Source organism: Lolium rigidum, chromosome 1, assembly GCF_022539505.1.
Source record: "Lolium rigidum isolate FL_2022 chromosome 1, APGP_CSIRO_Lrig_0.1, whole genome shotgun sequence".
Classification (NCBI taxonomy): domain Eukaryota; kingdom Viridiplantae; phylum Streptophyta; class Magnoliopsida; order Poales; family Poaceae; genus Lolium; species Lolium rigidum.
Genome location: NC_061508.1, coordinates 5,540,076 through 5,561,773, shown reverse-complemented (window position 1 = coordinate 5,561,773; position 21,698 = coordinate 5,540,076). Strand labels below are relative to the sequence as shown.

Genomic DNA, 21,698 nt, shown 5'->3' with positions numbered 1-21,698 from the left:
TGGTACTGTACACTGGGTATGGTGCAAATTACCGAGCTAGGCGCAACCGCTGGCTACCCCGCAAGGCTTGAGGAGATACGTGAAGGCGAGGAGCCTCGGGGCCGCTAGCTCAGGCAATGAGACGCTTAGGTATTTCCTCATGCAATGTGAATGGAGGGAGTAGCGTTCGTCGGCACCATGTGTTGCTGCTTATTCCCACAAATTATCCACGAGTCAAGCTAATCCCGCAAACTAGAATCGCCGCACGCACAACTCTTGCATAAAATCGCGAGAGATTATGTGTTCCAATTCAGCTATGCAGTTGCAGTAGGTACATCACATTTATGAGAGGTCTTGCTACTGCCTGGAATGCACAAGCTAGGTTGTTGGCCCACTTAGCAGAGAATAATTCTGCTCGGAGTGAGAAACATCAGTCGTACAGAATCCTCATGTTAGACTAAGCACTTCATTCCCGGTGTCTCCTATTCTCACTCTAGCCTCGTTTTAGAGGTGTTTGAAGCTTCATTGGTGATCTCATATTCACCAAGCACGGGGACATAGGGATCCATGGGTGCTCGCATTTATATAGGATGGTTACTGGTTAGTCACACGTGATGCACTTGCTGGAAATAAAGGTCTTCAGAATTATGGCATCCACGGGGCTACAGCAAGGGCATGTGCTACTTATTATTTTCTACTCGGCTGAGACTCATAATTTCAAGTTCGATGAGTAACTCATTTGCACTCTGTTACTAATCAAGGCCATAAAATGGAAGGAGCTGTCACGTATACATCATCCCCCATTATTCCAAAAGATTTCATACCAGCAAAGCAAGCAAAACAAAAAAAAAAAAGCAAAGCAAGGGAAAAGATAAATTTGTCGGCTGGTCAGTTGTTTTGACAGGTTTCGAGAAGCATAGATAATTTGACAACATAGGACCATATTATTAATTCAAGAAGCACAGATAATCATCATATCCAATGCAGAGAAGCTTGAAGCGTTGATCAAAACAATAGCAAGATAAACATTCGTTGCCCCATTCAACAACTAAGCCGGTCCTTTTCTATTGAAGTTTTAAAATAATAACCCAGTCAGGTTGTACCAAATTTTTAGGTAAATGCAATTAGCTCAGCTCAGCATAACAATATTCGACATATCGGTCCTATGCACAGGACTTGCGCAAGTGCGACAGTGAGACATGCCCCGCAACTTCTCCGTTATGGGCAAATCAGATCCTCGGTGCTGCATAAGATAATAGTACGGGCATTTAGGTAGGTTTTACTACACAGCCAGAAACATAAAATATAAAATAGAATAAAGAGAGCACAAAATTGAACACAATGTACCACCAGGTTAGAAAACAATATTACCTCCACCAATTGTTGCTTCAGGAAGTCGTTCTATCGAGTACCTATGTTGGGTGATGTACATGATGGGAACACCAGGTACCTGCCAAGCCAACAACATGAACACGATATCAGCATAAAAGCATTGCTTATGTGTGTGAATACTTATATCAGGTTTGAATGCTGAGCTGTAAGGCTGCAAGACATACCTTTCTTATTCTCCTCTTCAAATCTCTATCACAAGTGGCAACAATGTAACATTTGTGCTGTTACAGAAAACGCTTGGTTTAGAAAAATTAAAAAGAATGCATGCTTAACATAAAAAAGTAACATATGCAAAGAATGATTAGAGCATCTCCAAGAGATGATTTATTTTACATCGCATGTGATGTATTTTAGATCACCTGTTTTTGCTCTTTTTCCTGTTTTTACATCACCTGTTTTTGCTCACAGAAGTCAGATGATGTCAAATACACCACCTCTCCTGTGAAAGTGCTCCTGGAGATGATGTATTTTACATCACCTCTTACGAAAGTTCAAATAAAAATTCAAACTTTGGCCATTTCAAATGCAATTTAAACCTTGACTACTTAATTAAACCTTGGCAGATAGTTTGATCGATAGTAGAGACAATTTGACACTAATAATAACTTGAAATTGAAACTAGATAATGATGACAGTTCGATACTCGACACTCCGACACTACAAACTCGATACTCGACACTAGTCCCAGATTTTAGCTGAAATTTTGGAACACCAAAGGGCATGGCCTTAAAATACCAGTGATATATAGTTATGCAGATTTTACAGGAAATTGGCAGGTTTCAGAAAGTCCGCTAAAATGAGCTATACTCCACCACAAAGGTAGAGAACATAACTTGTACTTTGAGTTCAATAGCACAAAAACACAATTCGTGAAGGCAGAATTCTACCTGAGTGATCCTGTCCACGATGCAGTCATCAGCATAAGTTCCCTTGTGTGTGCATGCTAATCTCTGGAATCTAGGGTCCTTGGCAATTCTGTAACACGAATTTTAAGTATTAATGGATAACAATTGAACAAGATCCAACACTAATCAAACATATGTGACAGAAACAAACTCATACCTCAAAGCCACACGATATTTTTGTCCTAACTTTTCAAGCTCAGCCATAACACAGTCAGTTATACAAGGGGTACCTTGAGAATAAGAAGGCTGAATTTATCAGGAAGAGAATATATACAGTTCTAAACACGTCAAAGGAATAGCACAAATCCAACGAAGCCAACAGAAAGCAAGAGAACATCGCAATAAGCTTACATTTTGCATAAAGGCAGTCCATCATTCCTTTTTCCAAATCCAACTGCATAGTAGAAATGAAGCATTCAGTTTTCACACAGACAATGTCCTATCCATGAAGACAACTCTGGCTTAAATGGAATGAAAACTAGCAACCTACATCTAATGGCTATATAACCCGTTTATCCTGGCAGTTTGAAATAGAGCTGTCCATAATGTTAGGTTACCTAGTAAGAATTGGCAGCTCCAGGTTAGGGTAGAAGCTGCTTACATTCGTGTATGGATGCAGACAGCACACAACAAGATACAAACAAGTGGATTGTGAATGGAGAAAAAAAAAAGATATGGAAGGACGGACCTTGTTCTGGATGGAGAAATTGATGAAGTTGGTGTCCACAATAACCCGGTACGGCGGCCCGAGCGCCATGTTGTAGCTGAAGAAGAGCGCCGAGGACACCTGCGGCCTGCAAGCAGATACAGAGCCCAAGCAGCATGATACATCAGAACGAGTACCCAATGAAAACGACAAAGTAGCCCAAAATCCAGCCGCGAGAAGGCACCCACACATTCCGGCCGAGCTTCTCCGCCTCGGCGTCCTTCTTCCTAGGGTCCAGCACCTCGTCCTTGTACCTAAGCGGCGCAGATTTCAGGGCTCTCAGCATACAAATCCACGAAATCGTAGATGAGCGGGATTGGGGGAAGGGAGATGGCCGCTTACTTCTTGATGGTCTTCTTGCTGATGATCTTCTTGACGGCGGCGAACTTGGCGCCGTTTCGCTTCGCCTTCCCCATCCTCAAATCGAAGCCTATGATCAGCTGCAGCAGCTCAGCGCTCTAAACTGCAGTCGGCGGCGGCGGCGGCGGTAGCGGTGGCGGCGGCTCCGTGTAATAGCTGTCGAGGTCGGCGGGCGAGAGGAAGAACGGCGGCGGGCGGTGGCTCCTGGGCTGAGTACTTCTTCGTAGTCTATTGGGCCGGGCCGGGCCTAATTATATGGGCCGCGGGTTCCCCTTCTCTTACTTGCCCATGCTTCTTCCAGCCCAAGTTCTAACCCAATCGGTGGTTCTTCCCCTGATCCCACCCCGAGCACTGGACGACGGCGGCCTCGGGCAGACAGCCTGCGCCGGCGCGCGGCGTCGCGATTCCGGCGTTCCCTGGTCACCCCAATTCCCATCGAGCGAGGCAGCGAGACGCGCTCGCTGCGCTAGCCCCTCGGCATCCACTCCCGCTGGCTCCGGCTAGGTGAGGTGAGGAACCGATGAATCATCGACTATTTCGATTGTGATTGTTGACTCCATTCACAATGCTTGCAAATTATATGAGTGCTCTTTTGATCCATGTTGAGTTAAACTTTGAATTGTTAAATTTCACAACTTGTGAGGGATTTCATTTTACCAAGTTCTTACTGGAGTACCTCTTCTCTTTGCCAACAAAATAAATAAATAAACTATAGTTCTATTAGTCACGGTGAGATATTTCCTGGTGTGTCCGATCCTTTTATCTGAAAAAAGGGTGTAGCACTCTTTTGCTCTCAAAGCTAATACCATTGCTGGGCTTCTCTAGAAAAATATGCTTTCGATAGCCGCCGGTAGAATTGTAAGGTCTACCTGAAGGAATTTTTGTATTTTATTTTGACATACATTTTGCTTTTGGTTTGCCTAGGCTCGGCCTGTTGGAGAATGGCGGCGGCAACGCTGCGATGGGTAGTCCAAATGCACCGGGACGTGCCGCGGGCAGCGCGCTTTTATGCGGAGGGGCTCGATTTCAGCGTCAACGTCTGCACGCTCCGTTTTGCAGAGCTGCAATCTGGGCCGCTCAAGCTCGCACTCATGCACACCAATGACAGGTTTTGGAAACGCACTGCTCTCTCCTCTTTTCGCTTGTTATAGTTCCTAGGATTTGAGGGTTGTAGTGGATGTGACTAAAGAGTTGTCTGATGGAGGACGCCTTGCTAAGGCATGACGTCCATGTGTTTGTTGAAATGTTGAATGGCATCTCTCGGGCATTTCATTTTGTCAGTTGATGAAAATTGTATAGCCTGTATGCTGGTTGTGTCCAAGAAGAAGAAATCTGGTCAACAACAATCTGGTTCATATGGGTGAAAAGTTGAGCTCTGCGAATAAGATTATCCAGAAACTTTAATTATTGCGCTCTTCCAATTTCTTCATTCACCACAGGTTGCAAATGAGCTCCACAAATTCTTGCTTTTTCATTACAACTGTAGAAGATTATTTGTGTTGATCTGATTAGACTTGTGCTAGGTACTATGCTGAGTTCAATACATATCAATTTTCAAACATGCATCGTACTCTATCAGAATAACAGTAGCACTGCTCCCATGCAGTACAGGAGTGTTGGATCTGCTGGGTTACTGGTTTGCCCATATTCTTCACTATACTACCACCATGCTGAGTAATAGCCTGATTTTAGATACTATATGAACAATATTGTACTGTATGGTTAAGTCTCATATAGTACGTGTTCCTTGTTCCATTATATAAAGTCTCTTTGCAAAGGAGGCATACATCATGTGCTATGTTCATCAGTATGATGATTTGAGATGTTTAAAGTATTACACATTGTAGTAATGCCAAATTTATTCAGAAGTTTTTTGAAACTAAAAATGTGATATAGTTATGCTAGTTTCCTGAATTGAAGCTAGGTTACTTTGCATTTTGTGTTCTGCTTGTTCTGTCACTTTGACCTTTTTTTCTGATAGTTATGGTTGTTCTTTTGTAGTGTATGAAAAAAAAAATACTTCATTTGATGCATATCTTCTTAGAGATTGTTCTGTTTTTCTTGTGGATTTCTTATATGATCATTGTTTTGATATGAGATATAGCACATCATGTCTATATGGAGATAGCTCTATGTTGAGAAAGTAGTATGCAATGTACAAAATATGAAGTTTTGTAGTGCCTTTGTATTGGGATATTCTGGCATCTTGTTGCAATTAACCAGCATAATATTGTAACTGCTTTTATCTGAATGTTGATACATATCTTTACAGTACCCTTGCAACACAGAGAGCCTATTCTTCAATGCTGTCCTTCACCGTACCGGACATAAGCAGTACGGTAACAAAGTTAATGGCTCTGGGAGCTGAGTTGGATGGTCCCATCAAATATGAGATCCATGGAAAAGTAGGCTATCTATATCCCACAACGTTCATATATGATAGTGCCCGTTTGTGGTTTCCTTGCAACATTTGTCATGACATTATATTTATTTTTTATGCAGGTTGCAGCCTTACGATGCATCGACGGACACGTGCTAGGTCTTTACGAGCCAGCCTGAAGAACCTATTGCACAGTGCACGCGATGAGAAGTCATTTTAGCCGCTTGCAGATTAGAGACACTATATGAGCTTAATAATCGTGGAAAGGAGATGTTTTGCCATGGCAACTGACTCGGTGTACAATATCTGGATGTTAGGTGTGTGTGGGGAATTAGGATGTCAGTGTGCTGCTAACTGTTTAGCTCATATTGCCGGTGGTGAAGCACATTTTTGTCACAACCAGCTGCCCAGCAGCTAGGATGAAACTATCTTTAGTGGTAGTGCTTGATCGATAATCATAGCCTTGACTATAATTAGTGTAGCAAGTAAACTTTTCCTCATATTTCAGTTTTTTAATGTATTGGATGGATATTCTGTGCCGGATAAAAGTCTTTTATCTGTCTACCACAAGGAGTACAATGTCATCACTATATATCTCGCATGACTTGTCGAGTGAAGTGGTTAATGTCTTCTCGCAGCAATCAGTTAAAAAATTTGGCACCAAATAGGCGTACGACCCGTCAGAGACCTAAGACCAACTAGGCAGGTCCACGGAGAAGAGAGCCAACCCGGGTCGGTCCACGCAGAAGACGATCATGTTCCAGCCAACCTGCCCCCACTATTATCAACAGTGACATGAGCACATCAACCCATAAGCGAGACATTCTGTGATCACCCTATACCATATATTTCTCGACAGATTTGGAACGGATCCAGTACTAATCGGTTACGAATTTGAATGCGAATATACAAGACCACATATTTAGAACGAAATCGGAGCAGACTCAGGATGGAAACAAAATTGATCTGACATGTAGGTTGGCAAACCATACACAACGAAAAATAATTGATAGAAAGAGTTTAACGAATCATTCATAAAGTAAATAATGTTACATGATAGAATGAATAAATATATCATAAGCATATGAACAAAGGAGTTTTATATGGATGTAATAACACAAACGCAAAGGTTAGGATGCCACCGATGCATACTTCAGCAGTTCAATATTCCAACAAGTTTGGACTCCATATCCAATAGAGTGACCAGTAAGTTAGCTATTGCTTAATGAACGAACTCGGTAACTCACTAATTGCAATATATGCTCTATTAGCTTCAGCATTTCAGATGAAAATCAGATTATCCGGATAAAACCATCGAATGATCCTAAATAAGTTTCGAATACATGTATACAAGTGCTTTTTGCATACCATATCCAGTGTCAAATTGGAAATCGAATATCCTTATTCATTAGATTCTTTTAAACCGGATAAGAAAACTCTAAAATGGATACGAAAACCATCTGGGCGTGAGATCCTATACTCGATTCGATCTATTGGCGGACCTCCCATTGTTGAAGGGGATTTCGCGGAGTGGTGGACACTGGTGGTGCGTTCCAACCCACATCATATGCGCAAAGGAACCTCATCGCTGGTCATTCTCACGGCGTGGTGGATCTGGAAGCATAGGAATGTGATTGTCTTCGACAACGAGCTGTCTTCGGTGACCTCCCTAGTCGACATGGTCAAGGTGCGGGCAAGATCATGGGCGGATGCGGGAGCACGAGGGCTACGTCAAGTTCTCCCTTAGGCTAGGTTTTCCGAGTTGAGTTGTATGGCTTGTGAGTGTCGGCCCACTCTTTGAACTTGTAAATACAATTTCTTTTTCTATCGATGCAGCGTAACGCAAAGCTTTTTACTTTTTCGTGATAAAATAGATACGAAAACAAATTCCGTAGGAAAATTATCCTACCCCTCCACGCCGCTACTTGTACCATTAGCAATACGAATTCAAAATGATGATTTTAGTATGATGATGGGAGAGTCAACCCGGCCTGCCGCGCGCCGCCCCGTAAAGCTGCCGCACTACAGGAACTCCGGTGACGCATGTTCCCGTTGTAAATTAGGTGCTCTGCCATCAACTGCTCCATTTGAGGCAGGGCCTGTTGTGAAACGCAGGACTTTCGAAAAGTGCTGCAGATGTTCAACAAAGCATCACACGAAGAAATACTCTCTCGTTCCAATAGAGAGGATTTGTTTCGCTCAAGGCAGTGACACCGGGCCCCCTAAATAAAGCAAACCATTTCCCTCCTCTGGTGATACCAGCCTCTCGCGCGTCCTCCGTTCCGGCCACCGCCAGCTTCCACCGTTCCGACGGGAAGCCGGTCCCGGTCGATCCCTCCGTCGAGATGGCGGCGTCCTCCAGCCGCCGCCACGTACGAAAGCGTTAGCCGTCCATGCACAGAAGCTACCTACAATGGCGATCACGTCATCGCCCATGCTGTCGCTGCTCCTTCTCGCGTTGCTGTGCCATTCCTCTCCGTCCGCGGCGCAGGATCACGGCGCCGTCATCAACATCTCGGCCGTCGAGGCGGCCGTCCGCGACCGCGCGTTCGAGCTGCTCCGCCGCACCAACCAGCTCGTCGCCGTCGCGCCCCTCCCGGACCACGTCTCAGCTTCCGCCGGCGCCGAGGTCGAGGCCTCGGCGCTGCGCGTGCGGAGCAACTCCCTCTGGGCCGACGGCGTCAACGAGACCGGCGCCACCGCGGGGTTCACCGTCCCGCCGCGCGTCGTGCCGGCCCCGTTCGCCCGCCGCGTCGACGTCGTCTTCCTGCGCTTCCTCCTCCCCGACGGCGCCGCGCTCTTCGTCGCGCCGCCAGGGTACGCGCTGGCGGCCCCCGTGGTCGCGCTGCTCGCGTACGACGTGTCTTCCGGGCCCAACGGCAGCGAGGTCGCGCTCCGGGCGCTCGGCGCGCCGGTGCGCGTCGAGTTCGGGAACCTCTCGCTCTCGTCGTCGGTCAACGCCACGGAGGCGCCGAGGTGCGTCACCTTCGCGGCGGCCAGCGGGAAGGCCGTGGCCACGCACGCCATGGCGTCGGCGACCGAGTGCACGGTGACCGGCACGGGGCACTACGGCGTTGCTGTGCGGCTGGAGGTGCCGCCGCCTCCGACGCCGACGCCTGCGGCGGTGAGGCAGCGGTGGTGGGCGTGGACGGTGGTCGCAGGCGCCGGCGGGGTTGTGGCCGTGAGCTTCTTGGCGGTCACCGTGGCCGGAGCGGTGCGGTGGAGCAGGAGGCGCAGGAGGGAGGAGATGGAGCTGCGGGCACTGGCGGGCGAGGATCTGGGGCGGATGGCAGTGCGAGGGAGCAGGATGCCGTCGGCGAAGATGGTGCGGACACGGCCTGAGATGGAGGAAGGCAGCCCGCTGCCCTGGCGGCGCTAGCTAGCTCCTCCGCGAGTTGCACCGGCGCATCATTGTTCAGCTAGGTGTAGTTTTCAGTATGGGACTTTGTTGTACAGTACTACATACATTGTACTCTATAATTTTTGGTGTGTACTCTATAAAAGTGTAAACTCAGCTCAAATCAGATTTAAATGTACATTACTTGCAGTAGGCTGTTCTGGGAGTAGACTGCAATAGATTATGATGAATCTGTTTTTGTGTTCCATCCAGGATAGATACTGACAATAAGTGGAACTACTACGGTAAGCCAGTACAGCAAAGTATAATGTATACAAACTAGTATATGCTCGGTTATGAAAAATATATCATCGTAATCAGATCATTTGTTCTCCTAAGAAGTTCCAACAATATATCACCAGAATGAGATCATTTGTTCTCCTAAGCAGTTCCAACAATATATGAATGGTGACAGCAGGGTTACAGATTTGAAGTCCCTCCCATTTAGACATCGATGGATGTCTGACTGCTGGAGCAAAACAAATGCTCATGATTTATTTCAGCCTCAGCGCTTCTGAATAGTGGCAAAACTGTCAACGGAGATAAGCTAAATCGTATGTTGCTCCAAAAACACATTGCAAAAGATATTTCCAGGCAATAACTGGAAGATAGCTCTGTATTTTCTTCAGATCTCGGATAGATGAATCCCATTGAGGTACAGCAACAGATCACCTGTTATATTTTCAAGGCAAAACATATCACTTTCTGAAACTGATTCTAGCATATCTCCTGAGAAACTGCAGCTGTATACACACACCATCGATAATCTCTCCTAAATGTTTCCATTCGATGTGTATGACCAGTACTCGTTGACCAGCTCGCGGAACAGCGACCCTTCAGTTTCCATGAGCTTCTTGGGTTCGTCATACTCCGCTACTCTCCCTGGAAAAGTAAATGGCTCATTAGTATGGAAATATGGACTATGGAGCTCTATGCTCCAAAACCCTAATAAGTAGGCCATAAGAGAAACATACAACATACCATCCCTCATTGCAAGCACCATATCGCAGTCCATGACTGTCGGTATACGGTGGGCGACTGTAATAACGGTGCAGTGTTTGAACTCGGTCCGGATCGTTTTCTGAAGGATGGCATCTGTTGCATTGTCTATAGAGGCTGTTGCTTCGTCAAGAACTAAGATACGACACCTTCTCAAAAGTGTGCGACCTAAACAAAAGAGCTGCCTTTGACCCATGCTCCAGTTTGACCCATCTTCTGCAACTGTATTGCAAGATCTTAATTAGTACTATGAACAAGACAATTCCAGACACCCTGCTAGAAATTGCCTAGGACTGCTAACATTTTGAAAATTTAGTAGCACATGTATTTTAAGACCCCTATTTTTGAATTCTGAAACAACTGGATCAGAATTTTATGTTGGCCCAGTTTGTTAGGGGCAGAAGATGAACTCCAGAGATCAAATTATAGATACACTGAGGTTCCTACCAAGTGAATCCAATCCCTGCTCCTTCTCCTGGACAACTTCAAGATTGCCAAGAACCTGCAGAATAACAAAATATGAATCAACCAATTTAAAGATTACTTTCAAGATGTATGAATGCCTTAAACAGAGAACGGTAACTTGTTATTTGACATGCCCCTAAATATGGTTCATCTGGTTATTCATCCCAATTTGATAAGATGCTGAATTTTCTATTGTACGTATATTACACATCTTACCTCCCATATTTGTTGATCCGAGAATTTCCCAAGAGGATCTAGATTATATCTTACTGTACCCTGAAAAAGTGTTGGCTCTTGTGGAATGATACCCAAACGCGAACGCAAGTCATGTAAGCCTAGTGTGGTGATATCCACAGAGTCGATACTTATATACCCTCCAGCAGGTTCAACAAGACGGAATAGTGCACCAATTAGAGTTGTCTTGCCACTTCCTGTCCGACCAACTATGCCAATCTTATCTCTACCTTCAAACTTGCAAGTGATACCATGTAGTACCAGGGGAGCATCTTTTCTATACCTAATCTGTCAAACAAAAATCAATCACATACATTCGTAAGAATCTTTAAAGGGTTTCACCTAGTCAGGCATGCATGTATATTTGGTTACCTTCAAATCTTTAAGCTCCACACTGCCAACTTGGGGCCAGTCTGGTAATGGTCGATTTTCTTCAATAACTTCTGCTGCTTCACTCTGTATGTCCATGTACTGGTTTACTCGTTCCACAGATATTATTTTATTTGCAAGGTCGCATTGCTTTTGAATAGAGTTCACAAAAGAATTATTTAGGGAAAGGCCATAGGACAATGCCATACCAACAAAACCTGTGCAAGAATGTTATAAAGTAACTAGTTAACTGATGGTCATGTTAATTTCTCTATAACCTGGTTGATGCTAAACAGGTATATTTCTTAATGACTGGCACATAGACATTATATACTGTGTTGCTAAAGAGAAGATTGGATATGTGAGTACCAGACTACCACTAGGGTTTTGAGCCATTCACTATTATTATCATAACAAAGTTTAACCCTCATAACACTTAATACCAGGAGCCTATGGAAATATAGAGAAAAATTCTTTGCTATGCATATAACAATTCACTGCCAAATGCTTGCAGGAATGAATCGTCTTAAAGCTTGTAAGCTACTATAATATTTTCCAGCATGTGAATCTTTCTTTTGTGATGGTTTTACCTACAATAAGCTACTTACCAGGGCTAAATGTTCCCGGAGGAAGGAGAGCCATGACAAAAGCAGAAAAGGAAAGAACTGCAGCACTCATTATTTCCAGACGTTGGATCAACCATTCAGTTGCTGCGAAATTATAGAAGTATGGACCAGCATTCTTGTCAACTAGCTCCAAATTTTTAGCAAAAAAACGATCTTCTTCTCCAAAGGCACGTATTGTTATAGCTCCTGAAATTGATTCACCCAAGTGATTTGCTAGAGCAGACTTGGTGGTGCCATTTATTCACATCAATTCCTTAGCAGAGGCTAAATAATACCTCTGCATGAATAAACATAGTGGACCTCAGCCAATGGTAATTATGAAACGAAAAGAGTAGACTAATTAACCTCTTGGATGAAGATAGCGGTAGAAGATATGATTCGGTGAATGAAATGCCCAAAGAATGGGGCTTTATAACAAAGAATAAAGCTTTAGCCATAGAGGAAAAAAGCAACACGAATCACCTGCAACCGAATTGCCAAAACAATCATCAGGACTGATACAAATAGAACTTGCCATATAACAACAGCAATTACACCCAGATTGCTATATGCATTTAAGCTGGAACTAAGGCCAAACATGAACGCAAATGGAATATCAAGGTCAATGATACTCAAATCTGAAGATACCTGTAAAAAATACATCATTAAAAAACTACAAAGCTAAAACACAACAGAACTGTAATTTATCATAATTGTCATTTGTTTCAGAACTTTTACCCGGCTAAGAACCCTTCCTAGAGGGGTAGAATCAAAAAAGGACATAGGTGCACGGAACAATGTATTAAGTAATTGGGAAAACAAGGATCTTGAAGTCTGGACTCCAAGAACAACGACGAATAAAGACCTTGATAGCACAAAGAACATTGTGCAAACTCCAAGACCAATGTACACAGAAATTAACTTCAGCGTACTAACACGAGGGTTTTGGACATTAGCAGCCATCCATGAATTCTGTGATATTTGCCCAGCTATGAAAATTATGTGAGATATAGCACAAAGAGAGGCATACAAGAAGCCTTTGTTCTGGTGCAGGTAAAGTATATAAGGCTTAAGACCTGTATCCCCCGATTCTCTTTCCTCTCTCTTGATCAGTTGATCTACTGGTGATGGCTTCACAGACTCTATATATCTGTTTCTATGAATATCACCAGTTTCCTTTGTTGGTATTTCTTTCTCTTGGCGATAAGCCATATTATTAATATCTGAAACACCAAAAGTGTCTTGATGGGCATTTACAAGGTATTTAAATTCTTGACAATCTGCCAACAAAACTTGATATGGTGCTGACTGAATAACCTCTCCATCTGACATTAACTGCCAAAAAATATCACTAGTTTAAGATCAAATAGACAAATAAATACAGCTCACTGTAAAAATATGTAAATCATAGTACCAAATAAATAATGAGAGAGAGAGAGAGAGAGAGAGAGAGAGAGAGAGACCGACCAGAATGGAATCAAATATGGGTAGAAAATCCACTTGGTGTGTCACCAAAAGAACAGTCTTCTCCGATAGAGCACTCATCACATATTCCTGTCACACAGCTAAGAACGTCATAACACAGTCATAATCAAGTAGTAATGCTATCTGCACCTGCTGATGTGATACTTACGTTGAAGAGACTTGTTGCTGTATGGGCATCAACAGCACTGAAGGGGTCATCGAGAAGATAGATGTCTGCATTCTGGTATAATGCACGGGCAAGCTGAACACGCTGCTTCTGACCACCACTAAGATTTACTCCTCTCTCCCCAATTTGGGTAAGGTCGCCAAATGGAAGCACTTCAAGGTCCTTGACCAACGAGCACCTCACAAGTGTCTCTTGGTATATTTGTCTGTCCATTAAAGACCCAAAGAGTATATTATCTTGTACAGTTCCTGTTTGGATCCACGCAGTCTGAGAAACATATGCTATTTTCCCACAGACTTGAATCTGAAATATGTACACAAAGATAAATGATGATGATCTGATATCAAGTTCTTATCAAAAAGGATCTAGTTAACATATGTTATGTTGGCAACTATTATGAACCAGAATTATCAAAACAACTTGGCAAAACGAAACATGGTGCAGTGGTCAACGGTCTGTATGTTGATAAAGAAATTAGCAACTAAACGTTGACCAATGGGGGAATGATCCCTCCCTTGGCTATACGTTGTTAGGTAGAAATGAGACTCTCCCCGCGGATGGACGCTAGGATGATAACCCGATTAAAGTTCGCCCCTCCCGCGAAATTACCGCGAGATGGGGATTCGAACCCGGGTGGGCTGGCTGCGCACTCGCCTTGCCTTGCCACTGCCATACTGAGCGATATTGTGTTTCCCATGCTCAATGAATATGGCATTTGGACTTGCAGTATGGTGGAAGAACATATCATCATACAAAATCTACAATCCGATAAAAAGGGGCCTAATGAATGTGCCAATAACAATACATTGCAAGACCAGCAAATTATTTAGTGCATGAGAAACCCCAATAGGGGTAGCAAAAGTACATGTTTCGAGATAAGCTCACCACAGCCATTTGATTTTCTAGTTCATAAAATAGATGAAGGTGATAGGCTATCATACCGTGCCTTCTGTTTTGGGAACCTCTCCAAGTATAGCAGCCAAAAGCGTGGACTTTCCTGATCCTACCTCTCCACAAATTGCAATCTTTTCTCCAGTTCTAACTTCCAAATTTATATTCTTTAGAGTTGTTTTTGATGAAATCTCATCCCATGAGAAACCACATGAGTTCATCGCTATCGGGTAATCAATGCCCATACTGTATTTCTTCCTAACTTCCCCATTCAGCTCAGGTGCATCAAGGAACTTTGATACCCTAGTGAAAGAAACCTTAGCTTGTATGAACACTGCAATAACAATTGGTATTGACCTAACTGGGTCTTGCACAAGACGCAGAGTTGCCACAGTGGTAAAGACGTTGCTAGCGTCAAGAGGGATTTTCAAAAGATAGCATGTTAGAAAGGTTGCCGCTGAAACTAAAACAGGTGATGACCAGAACAGGAAACTGTTGTATGCCCTCCTAATCAGGAATGCTGATAACCACTTATATTCAACCTCCCTCAACCCTTCAATAACCTTCTTGAAATGAGCTTCCCATGCATAAAGTTTCAAGATCTTCATATGAACTAAGGATTCAGACATGGCCTTCAATCTCACATCTTGCGCTTCCATAAGCTTACTCTGAAATTTATTTTGCAGCTTGGCCAATGGAGCATTAGCAACTACAGTGATAATGATGACAGCCAACGATGAAGCCGATGCAGTACCAACTGAATTGTACAGAATTGCCAGAGCAATGCAAAGTTGAACACTTGTTGTCCAAGTTTGGTGGAACCAGTATGGGAATTCCCCAATCCGGTAAGCATCGACAGTCACATAGTTCATAATTTCTCCAGAAGAGTGCCTCATTTTTGCAGAGTTAGACAGCTTCTGTTGCTTCTTATAAATAGCTGCTGACAGGAATGATCTCGCCTGTAGACCTAATCTCCGAGTGCGGAAGTACCACTGCCTCTGTGACAAAGATTCACAACATTTGCAGAAAAACATTGTTGCAGCCAGCACAAAGCCTTCATATTTAAAGGTCCCTTTCCCAAGCGATATATTGATGAATGCCTTGAGAAGTATTGGGCCTGTAGATATGGTTAAAACCTTGAGCAAAGCAAAGAAACCTGACACGAAGATCGCACGCTTATGACAAGAAATGATAGTCCACAAGATTGACGGTATGTCGTGTGACTGGGACTGCTTATTGTTCAGTTCCTCCAAGAACATCAAGTATTGGTTATGTGCACGGTCTGTGGTTGGTAGAAGTGGCACATCTTTGTCCTCAAGAGGTTTCTCATAACCCTTCTTCATCAAATGATTCAGCCACCAAAATGACATGTTGCTGAAAAAACCAGCTTTAGCTAAAGGAGTCACCTTACTGTCAGAATCAGCCATATCACTATCTTCCCCCGTGTTCAGGGGCTTGTATAAATTATTTCCGGTTCCTTGGTAACCCTCTTCATCATGGCTGCACCGAATGACATGAAATAGAAGAAGAATTGCACCTGGTAGGGACAGAACATCTAAGAAAGCCTTGATGGTGATCGCCTTTTCTGTAACAATGTGAAGAACTGAGGAACAACAGATAAATGCTGCATAGATGGTCAGCGAGACTGACCAGAACAGAACAAATCCCGATTCAAGAAACCGAGCCCTGATGCTGAAAGCAATGCTGGGAAAGATCGAACTGAATCCTTGAGATAATGTCACCAGCCACAAGTGTGGCAGGTAAACATAAGCATCCTGACTGAAGATATTCAGCAGCATCCACAGTCCTAAGCCAAGATAAACCAAACCCAAGCAGAAATTGAACACTACCGCAGCCAACTGCAGTGGTGAACTGAGTGTGACAAGCTGTCGCACAGATGCTGTACTCTTCAGTACTTTGACAATCAATTGGAGTGCGAGCACGACTATGAGCAGGACACCGGTGGCAATCACCACCAGATGATTTATGCAAGTGGAAGAGTCGAATACTTCCTTCAGCACACATGAAAGTACAGCTTGGTTGGAGCATACTGGGCTCCCACACAAGTTTGTCATCCAATTACCTGAAGAAATGTCCAAGTATTGGAGTGAGATTTCCAGCATGCTTTTTTCCCGAACAAAGTTGATGGTAGGAGGTAGCAATAATGATGTAGCAAGCTATGCTTCAAAAAGTTGATGTAGCAATGTAATTTGAGAAAGATGAAGATAGGACCACTAACTTGTGAGGGAACCCATCTGCACAATCACCATTGCACTGCCGGGTGGATCAGCTCCTCTTTCGGCCCTGCACGAACCCAAGGATAGGAATCTAGTTAAGACAAAGAACAGATATAAAAACGAAAACATTTGTTTTACTGAAGAAACGGACAAAGAGCAAAGAATAAAAACACTTGTACTGGAGACTCCGAGACTGTTTATTTATTTATTATGCAACCACTGATCTTTTCTTATAAAAATGTAGCCACAGAAATTCACACGCTCACACAAGACAAAGAACCCGGAAAGCTACACTTGCTTTTAGAATTCCAAAGCTGCACAGTTCTTCATGATCAATTGGCCGATGACAACAACAAAGTACCACCTTGCCACGCCATTCACCATGAATGTCAAGGAAATGAATCAGCGACAGCGGAGAAGAAGAAATCAAAACTGCGTTGCCGAGAAAGGATTGACAAAAGAAGCCAGAAATCCTACCTAAACTAAACCCCATTCCCGAATTGACCTTGACCCTAGTTAAAAAAAAAGATCCCCTTTTTTCTTCCCGTACCAGTTCCTCTAGCGGCTACGGCGGCCTCCCCGCCGTCGGCACCGGCCGCGATCTTTCCAGTGTATTAACTGGCGGGCGGACGAACGGTGGAACGCCACTCAGTAGCTGCCCCTGGGCTTGTGGTCGCGGGCCTTTTTCATCAGTGGATGCCGGAGCTAGGAGCCGCGGCGCTAGATGACAGGATGCGAGAGGGACGGAGGGCACGCGGGCGCGCGCGTTCGTCACTGCTCGCGTCGTCGCGGCCGGCCGGCATACCTGCACCCGGCCTGTGGCTATCGGGCGTGCCGTGCCCCGCATCGCTTCTCCACCGCCGGCCTACCCTCGCGACTGGGACCGGGATGACATTGCACAGTGAGGGCATCTCCAGCGGCGCAACGACCCATTTTAGCCTCCAGAAATGTCCCCGCGCTGTTTGCATCCGCCGAAATGGTCGAAATCGATCGTGTGTTCGTTTGCCTCGGGGTGACATTTTTTGGCCGAATCATTTTTTTAACATAAAAACATAATTTACATAGTTTAACACATGAAAATAAACCTAAACGTGTGCGCCTACTGCTGCTCATCGTCGCTGTCGAGCACGATGAGCTCCGGTACCGTCCACGGCCAGTTGGAAACCGGGCGGTGCTGGAGGTGGAGGTGCCCTGGGCTGTGGCGGCGGTGGAGGCGCCCAAGGATGCGGCTGTGGAGGAGGAGCCCAGGGGTTGTACGGCGGCGGTTGTGGCGCGCCCGAGTCCTGTAGCGCCTGTCGAAGGGCTTCATCCTCCGACAGGCCCGGCGGCATGACGCCGGTGGCGTAGCGGGGCAGCGGCGGCTGCACAGGTGGGTCGTTCTCGGAGACGAGGACGCCGAGCTTCGCCATCTCGTCGTCCGTCATGTTCTCGGGGAACTCAAATTTCCGGCCCTCCGCCATGGCCTGCTGCCATTCGTGGAAGACGGTCGCGACGTAGTCATCGCTTTCGTCCTTGACCTCCTCCTTATGGTACGCGAGCGCCTCGATGTAGTCGTCGTTGTGGTCTTCGTTGTCATGGTCGTCGTCGTCGTTGTACTGCGCGCGCGTCGGCGCCTGCTGTCTTCGTGGACGAGTCGGCGGTGGACGGTCGAAGGGAATAACTCAGTCGCCCATGAAGCCCGCCCTCCTCCTCCTATCTGTCTCGGTCGACAGATAGGTACGCCAACTTTCAGAGTCGATGGCGTACGCCGGATCGGCGCGGAGGTCCGGCGGCAGGTACCGCCTCCTTCGCCGGATCTCCGTGGTCCGATCAGGCTCACGCGTAGGGACGGGAGGGATGGGCACCCGGCGGCAGCTGAGCCGCCAGCCGCCAGGCAGTTGCACGCCCGACCAGGCCTCGCACGGCATCCATTTCCCATGCATCAGCCTCCCTAGCGTGACGGGCAGCGGCACCCTATGCGTCCCCTTCTTGCTGCCGCTGCCGGAGGCCTCGAAGTCGTTCTTCTTCCCCATGGCGATGCGACTGTGGTGGTGCGAGTGAAGGTGTGGGCGAAGGAGGAACGGGACCGGTGGACTTTTAAGGGCGGCCGCGCGCGGGATACGATGCCATTGAAGGCGGCGTAGAAGCCCAGCCGCCGCCCGCCAGTGCGAGCGCAGAACAGGCAGCCGCGCCATTGATGGCGAACACTGCGGCGCAGACACGGAAGCGCTGACCGCCGAAGCGATGCCCTCGATGCAGACTCGCTGTCAGGCGGGCCCAGTGGAGACACGAGCGGACACTTTGCGCGTTCGCACAGCGTCCGCAGAGACGCAAACCTGCCGCAAATATGCGCCAGGTTTGCTTCTCTGCGGACGGCCCAGTCACTTTGCGTCGCGCCGCTGGAGGTGGTGCCAGACACATTTTCGGTCAAGACGGACGCAAACGGTCGCTCAGCGTCCGTTTGCGTCGCGCCGCTGGAGATGCCCTGACGATACCACGAGCATCTTCACTCGCCCTCGCCAAAGACCCCAATAGCTCCCCAGATCAAACTCAATCTACAAGGAGAGAAGTCCATCCATTTTACCCCCTCAACTTGTCCTAGAGTTCAGATTACAACCCTGGACTGTGTTGCGGTCAGAAACCCACCGGCGGGCAGCGACGGGCAACACCGTAGAGCCGGGAATCTCCCAGGACTGCGGCTGGCCCTGGTCCCTCCGAGCGACGGCCCGCAAAGCCTTCGGCACGCACGTCCGATGCTGATGCAAGGGCGTGCCACCTGACCTATACCCGGTCGGGGAAGGTGTTGGATGATGCCTCGCTTAGTTTCCTGCATGGCATACACGTAAACGTTAAATACGAGCCTCGATCGGCTCTCGGGTTGTCCCGTGAATCGGCTCAAAGAGCCGATCCACCCATGATACGTACGAGGTGTACGATCGGATGGTGGTCCCGCTTGATCAAGATAAAGCTAAAGCGACCTACTACGATTTGGGGTTTTCACCGCATAATCGGAACATCCTACTCGTGATTGAGCCTCGCGGCCACGCACGGTGATCGTAAACCGACCCTAGACAAGGCCTAAAAACCAACACGAAGTTGATCCTCCGAACATCCTGTCTAGGGCTAGCAAACTACACCCTACGCGCCACTGGATCCTTCAACCCGTTTGTAAGGCCTAACGATGCAGATATTAAACTAATCCTTGAAGAGCAAGGAGCAATCATAACGGATCGGATCTACTAAACAATGATCAAGCGGGGTGCCGCCCTTACACCCAAGATAGGTGTAAGGGCGGCTAGATGCCTAAGGGTTGCACGACGATAGCATATGATACGAAGAACAATGCTAACCCTAAAATATCTATGATAACTACGTTGCTCGCCATCAAAAAGGCTTCAGTACGAGCAACGCATGAACGGCGAATACACGTGTGCTGCCTAGATCGCAAGATGCGATCTAGGCAGCATGGTGCTTACCCGGAAGAAACCCTCGAGACGGGGAGTTGGCGATGCGCCGAGATTGGTTTGTGGTGAACGTTGATTGTTGTTTATTTCATAAACCCTAGATACATATTTATAGTCCGGGGACTTTCTAATTCAGGCGTGCACCTAACCGTGCACGGGTTAAACTCTAACTTCTACATTAAGATGCGATCTACTATAATACGGATACACGGGCAATTTAGCCCAACTTCTTCGTGTCGGGCCGCTTCGGAGATCCTCCACGCGTATACCCTTTAAGCCCATCTCACTTACGGCCCATCTCCCGATTTGGCCAAAATCCGGTGATAACACATGCCCCCTGGTTTTGGTAATGATAATTTCAAAACCACTCTGTTTTTCCTTCGAGGGGTCATGTCGTGGCAGAGCAGAACCGTCGCAGTATTTTCATCATGACGACTTGCCTTCCCAACTTCTCTGCACGATTTGAATGTTTTTTGGCACCACATCCTCGAAAACTGCTCGAACATTAAACCTCCACTCCATCTTCTTTTATTTAACCGCATCGAACAGTTCTCCTCTCCATCCTCTCCGCATTAGCACTCCAAAAGCCCTCCTGCGCACCATGTCTTCTTCTTCCTCCGCCTCATCGGGACTTTCCATCGAGTCCTCCTCCTCCCACGAGCCGACGCCAGAACGGGACCCACAGGAGGTCCATGCGACCAACATCCGCCGCGCCATAGAAGCCGGGGAGGAGTCCACCCATGACTTCTCCGTCTGGTCCGAGGACGACAAGTCCTCGACGGACGGGGAGAGCGACCTCCGCTTCCTTGCCGACGGGGAATCGGAGGAGGAGAGCGATGACGATCGCTTCTCCGGGACGACTTCACCTCCTCCGAGGAGGCGAAGGAGGAGGAGGAGGAGGACGACGACGACGGCTCCTCCGGACGAGCCGCCGGCCAAGCGCTCGCGCCCGGCCGGGGAACCTCGGCGACTTCGACGGCGACGACGACGACGGCGACGAGGAGGACGAGGACAACGAGGGTCCCGCCGGCGGTCGCTACGGCGAGCGACGACGAGCCCGCCGGGAGTAGCGCCGAGCGGCGGCGGCGACGACGGCGACGACGAGGGCAGCGACGGCCCGTAGATAGGGCCCTTAGCATAGTATCAGTAGTAGATGGGGCAATGTATCCCCTTAGTACTTCCTTTTGAGAGCAATCAGCTCTTTATGTAAGAAATTTCGTTTATCAATGAAGAAATTCCCCAACTTGATTTTGCCGACTTCCTTTATGCCAATTTAGCCGATTTCCCTCATACTGATTTTGCCGATCGTCACTTAGCCAATGCTCAATGAACCGATTGCCACGCATCGGTCCCCCATAATCCGCTCTTCATCTCTTTGACGTCGGAGTGATCGTGAACTTGGTCAATGCTCAATAAGCCGATGTCAACGTATCAATCCTTCACGATCTATCCTTCACCTTTTTGACCGATGACTTTGAGCTCTGGTGGACAATGAGGCAGACCAATGCCTTCAAAAGAGTCCTAGAACCGCTGCTGAAACAACTTGTCGTTGAAGCCGAAACTTCTGCAGAACAGATATCACTTGCTCTTGTTCCTTTACAGCAACCAGATAGCCCAGAGCCAACTCTCTATCGGTGATGATGGATCCCTCTTCTGCAAGAACTCGCCGCCTTAGAGAGGAATTG

The 21,698-nt window shown here is 46.7% G+C and overlaps 3 protein-coding genes and 1 pseudogene across 3 annotated transcripts; 2 read left to right on the top strand and 2 right to left on the bottom strand.

Annotated features, from left to right (window-relative positions):
- Positions 1-917: 917 nt before the first annotated feature.
- On the bottom strand, positions 918-3,456 carry LOC124666574 (rRNA-processing protein FCF1 homolog). The gene is made up of 9 exons (XM_047203918.1): positions 3,325-3,456; positions 3,171-3,236; positions 2,965-3,070; positions 2,628-2,670; positions 2,434-2,506; positions 2,259-2,346; positions 1,536-1,592; positions 1,351-1,429; positions 918-1,222 (listed from the first exon to the last, which is right to left on the bottom strand). The coding sequence occupies exons 1-9, from the start codon at positions 3,396-3,398 to the stop codon at positions 1,209-1,211; spliced, it is 600 nt and encodes a 199-aa protein (XP_047059874.1). The 5' UTR covers positions 3,399-3,456; the 3' UTR covers positions 918-1,208.
- A 312-nt stretch (positions 3,457-3,768) lies between these two features.
- LOC124666566 lies at positions 3,769-6,286 on the top strand. Its single transcript, XM_047203909.1, has 4 exons — positions 3,769-3,851; positions 4,267-4,450; positions 5,615-5,747; positions 5,845-6,286. Exons 2-4 carry the CDS (start codon positions 4,284-4,286, stop codon positions 5,899-5,901), a joined length of 357 nt encoding a protein of 118 aa, XP_047059865.1. The 5' UTR covers positions 3,769-3,851; positions 4,267-4,283; the 3' UTR covers positions 5,902-6,286.
- Positions 6,287-8,135: 1,849 nt separating this feature from the next.
- LOC124666555 lies at positions 8,136-9,101 on the top strand. The gene has a single exon (XM_047203899.1). The coding sequence runs from the start codon at positions 8,136-8,138 to the stop codon at positions 9,099-9,101; it is 966 nt and encodes a 321-aa protein (XP_047059855.1).
- A 246-nt stretch (positions 9,102-9,347) lies between these two features.
- On the bottom strand, positions 9,348-17,108 carry LOC124684849 (annotated as a pseudogene).
- Between the last annotated feature and the right edge of the window lie 4,590 nt (positions 17,109-21,698).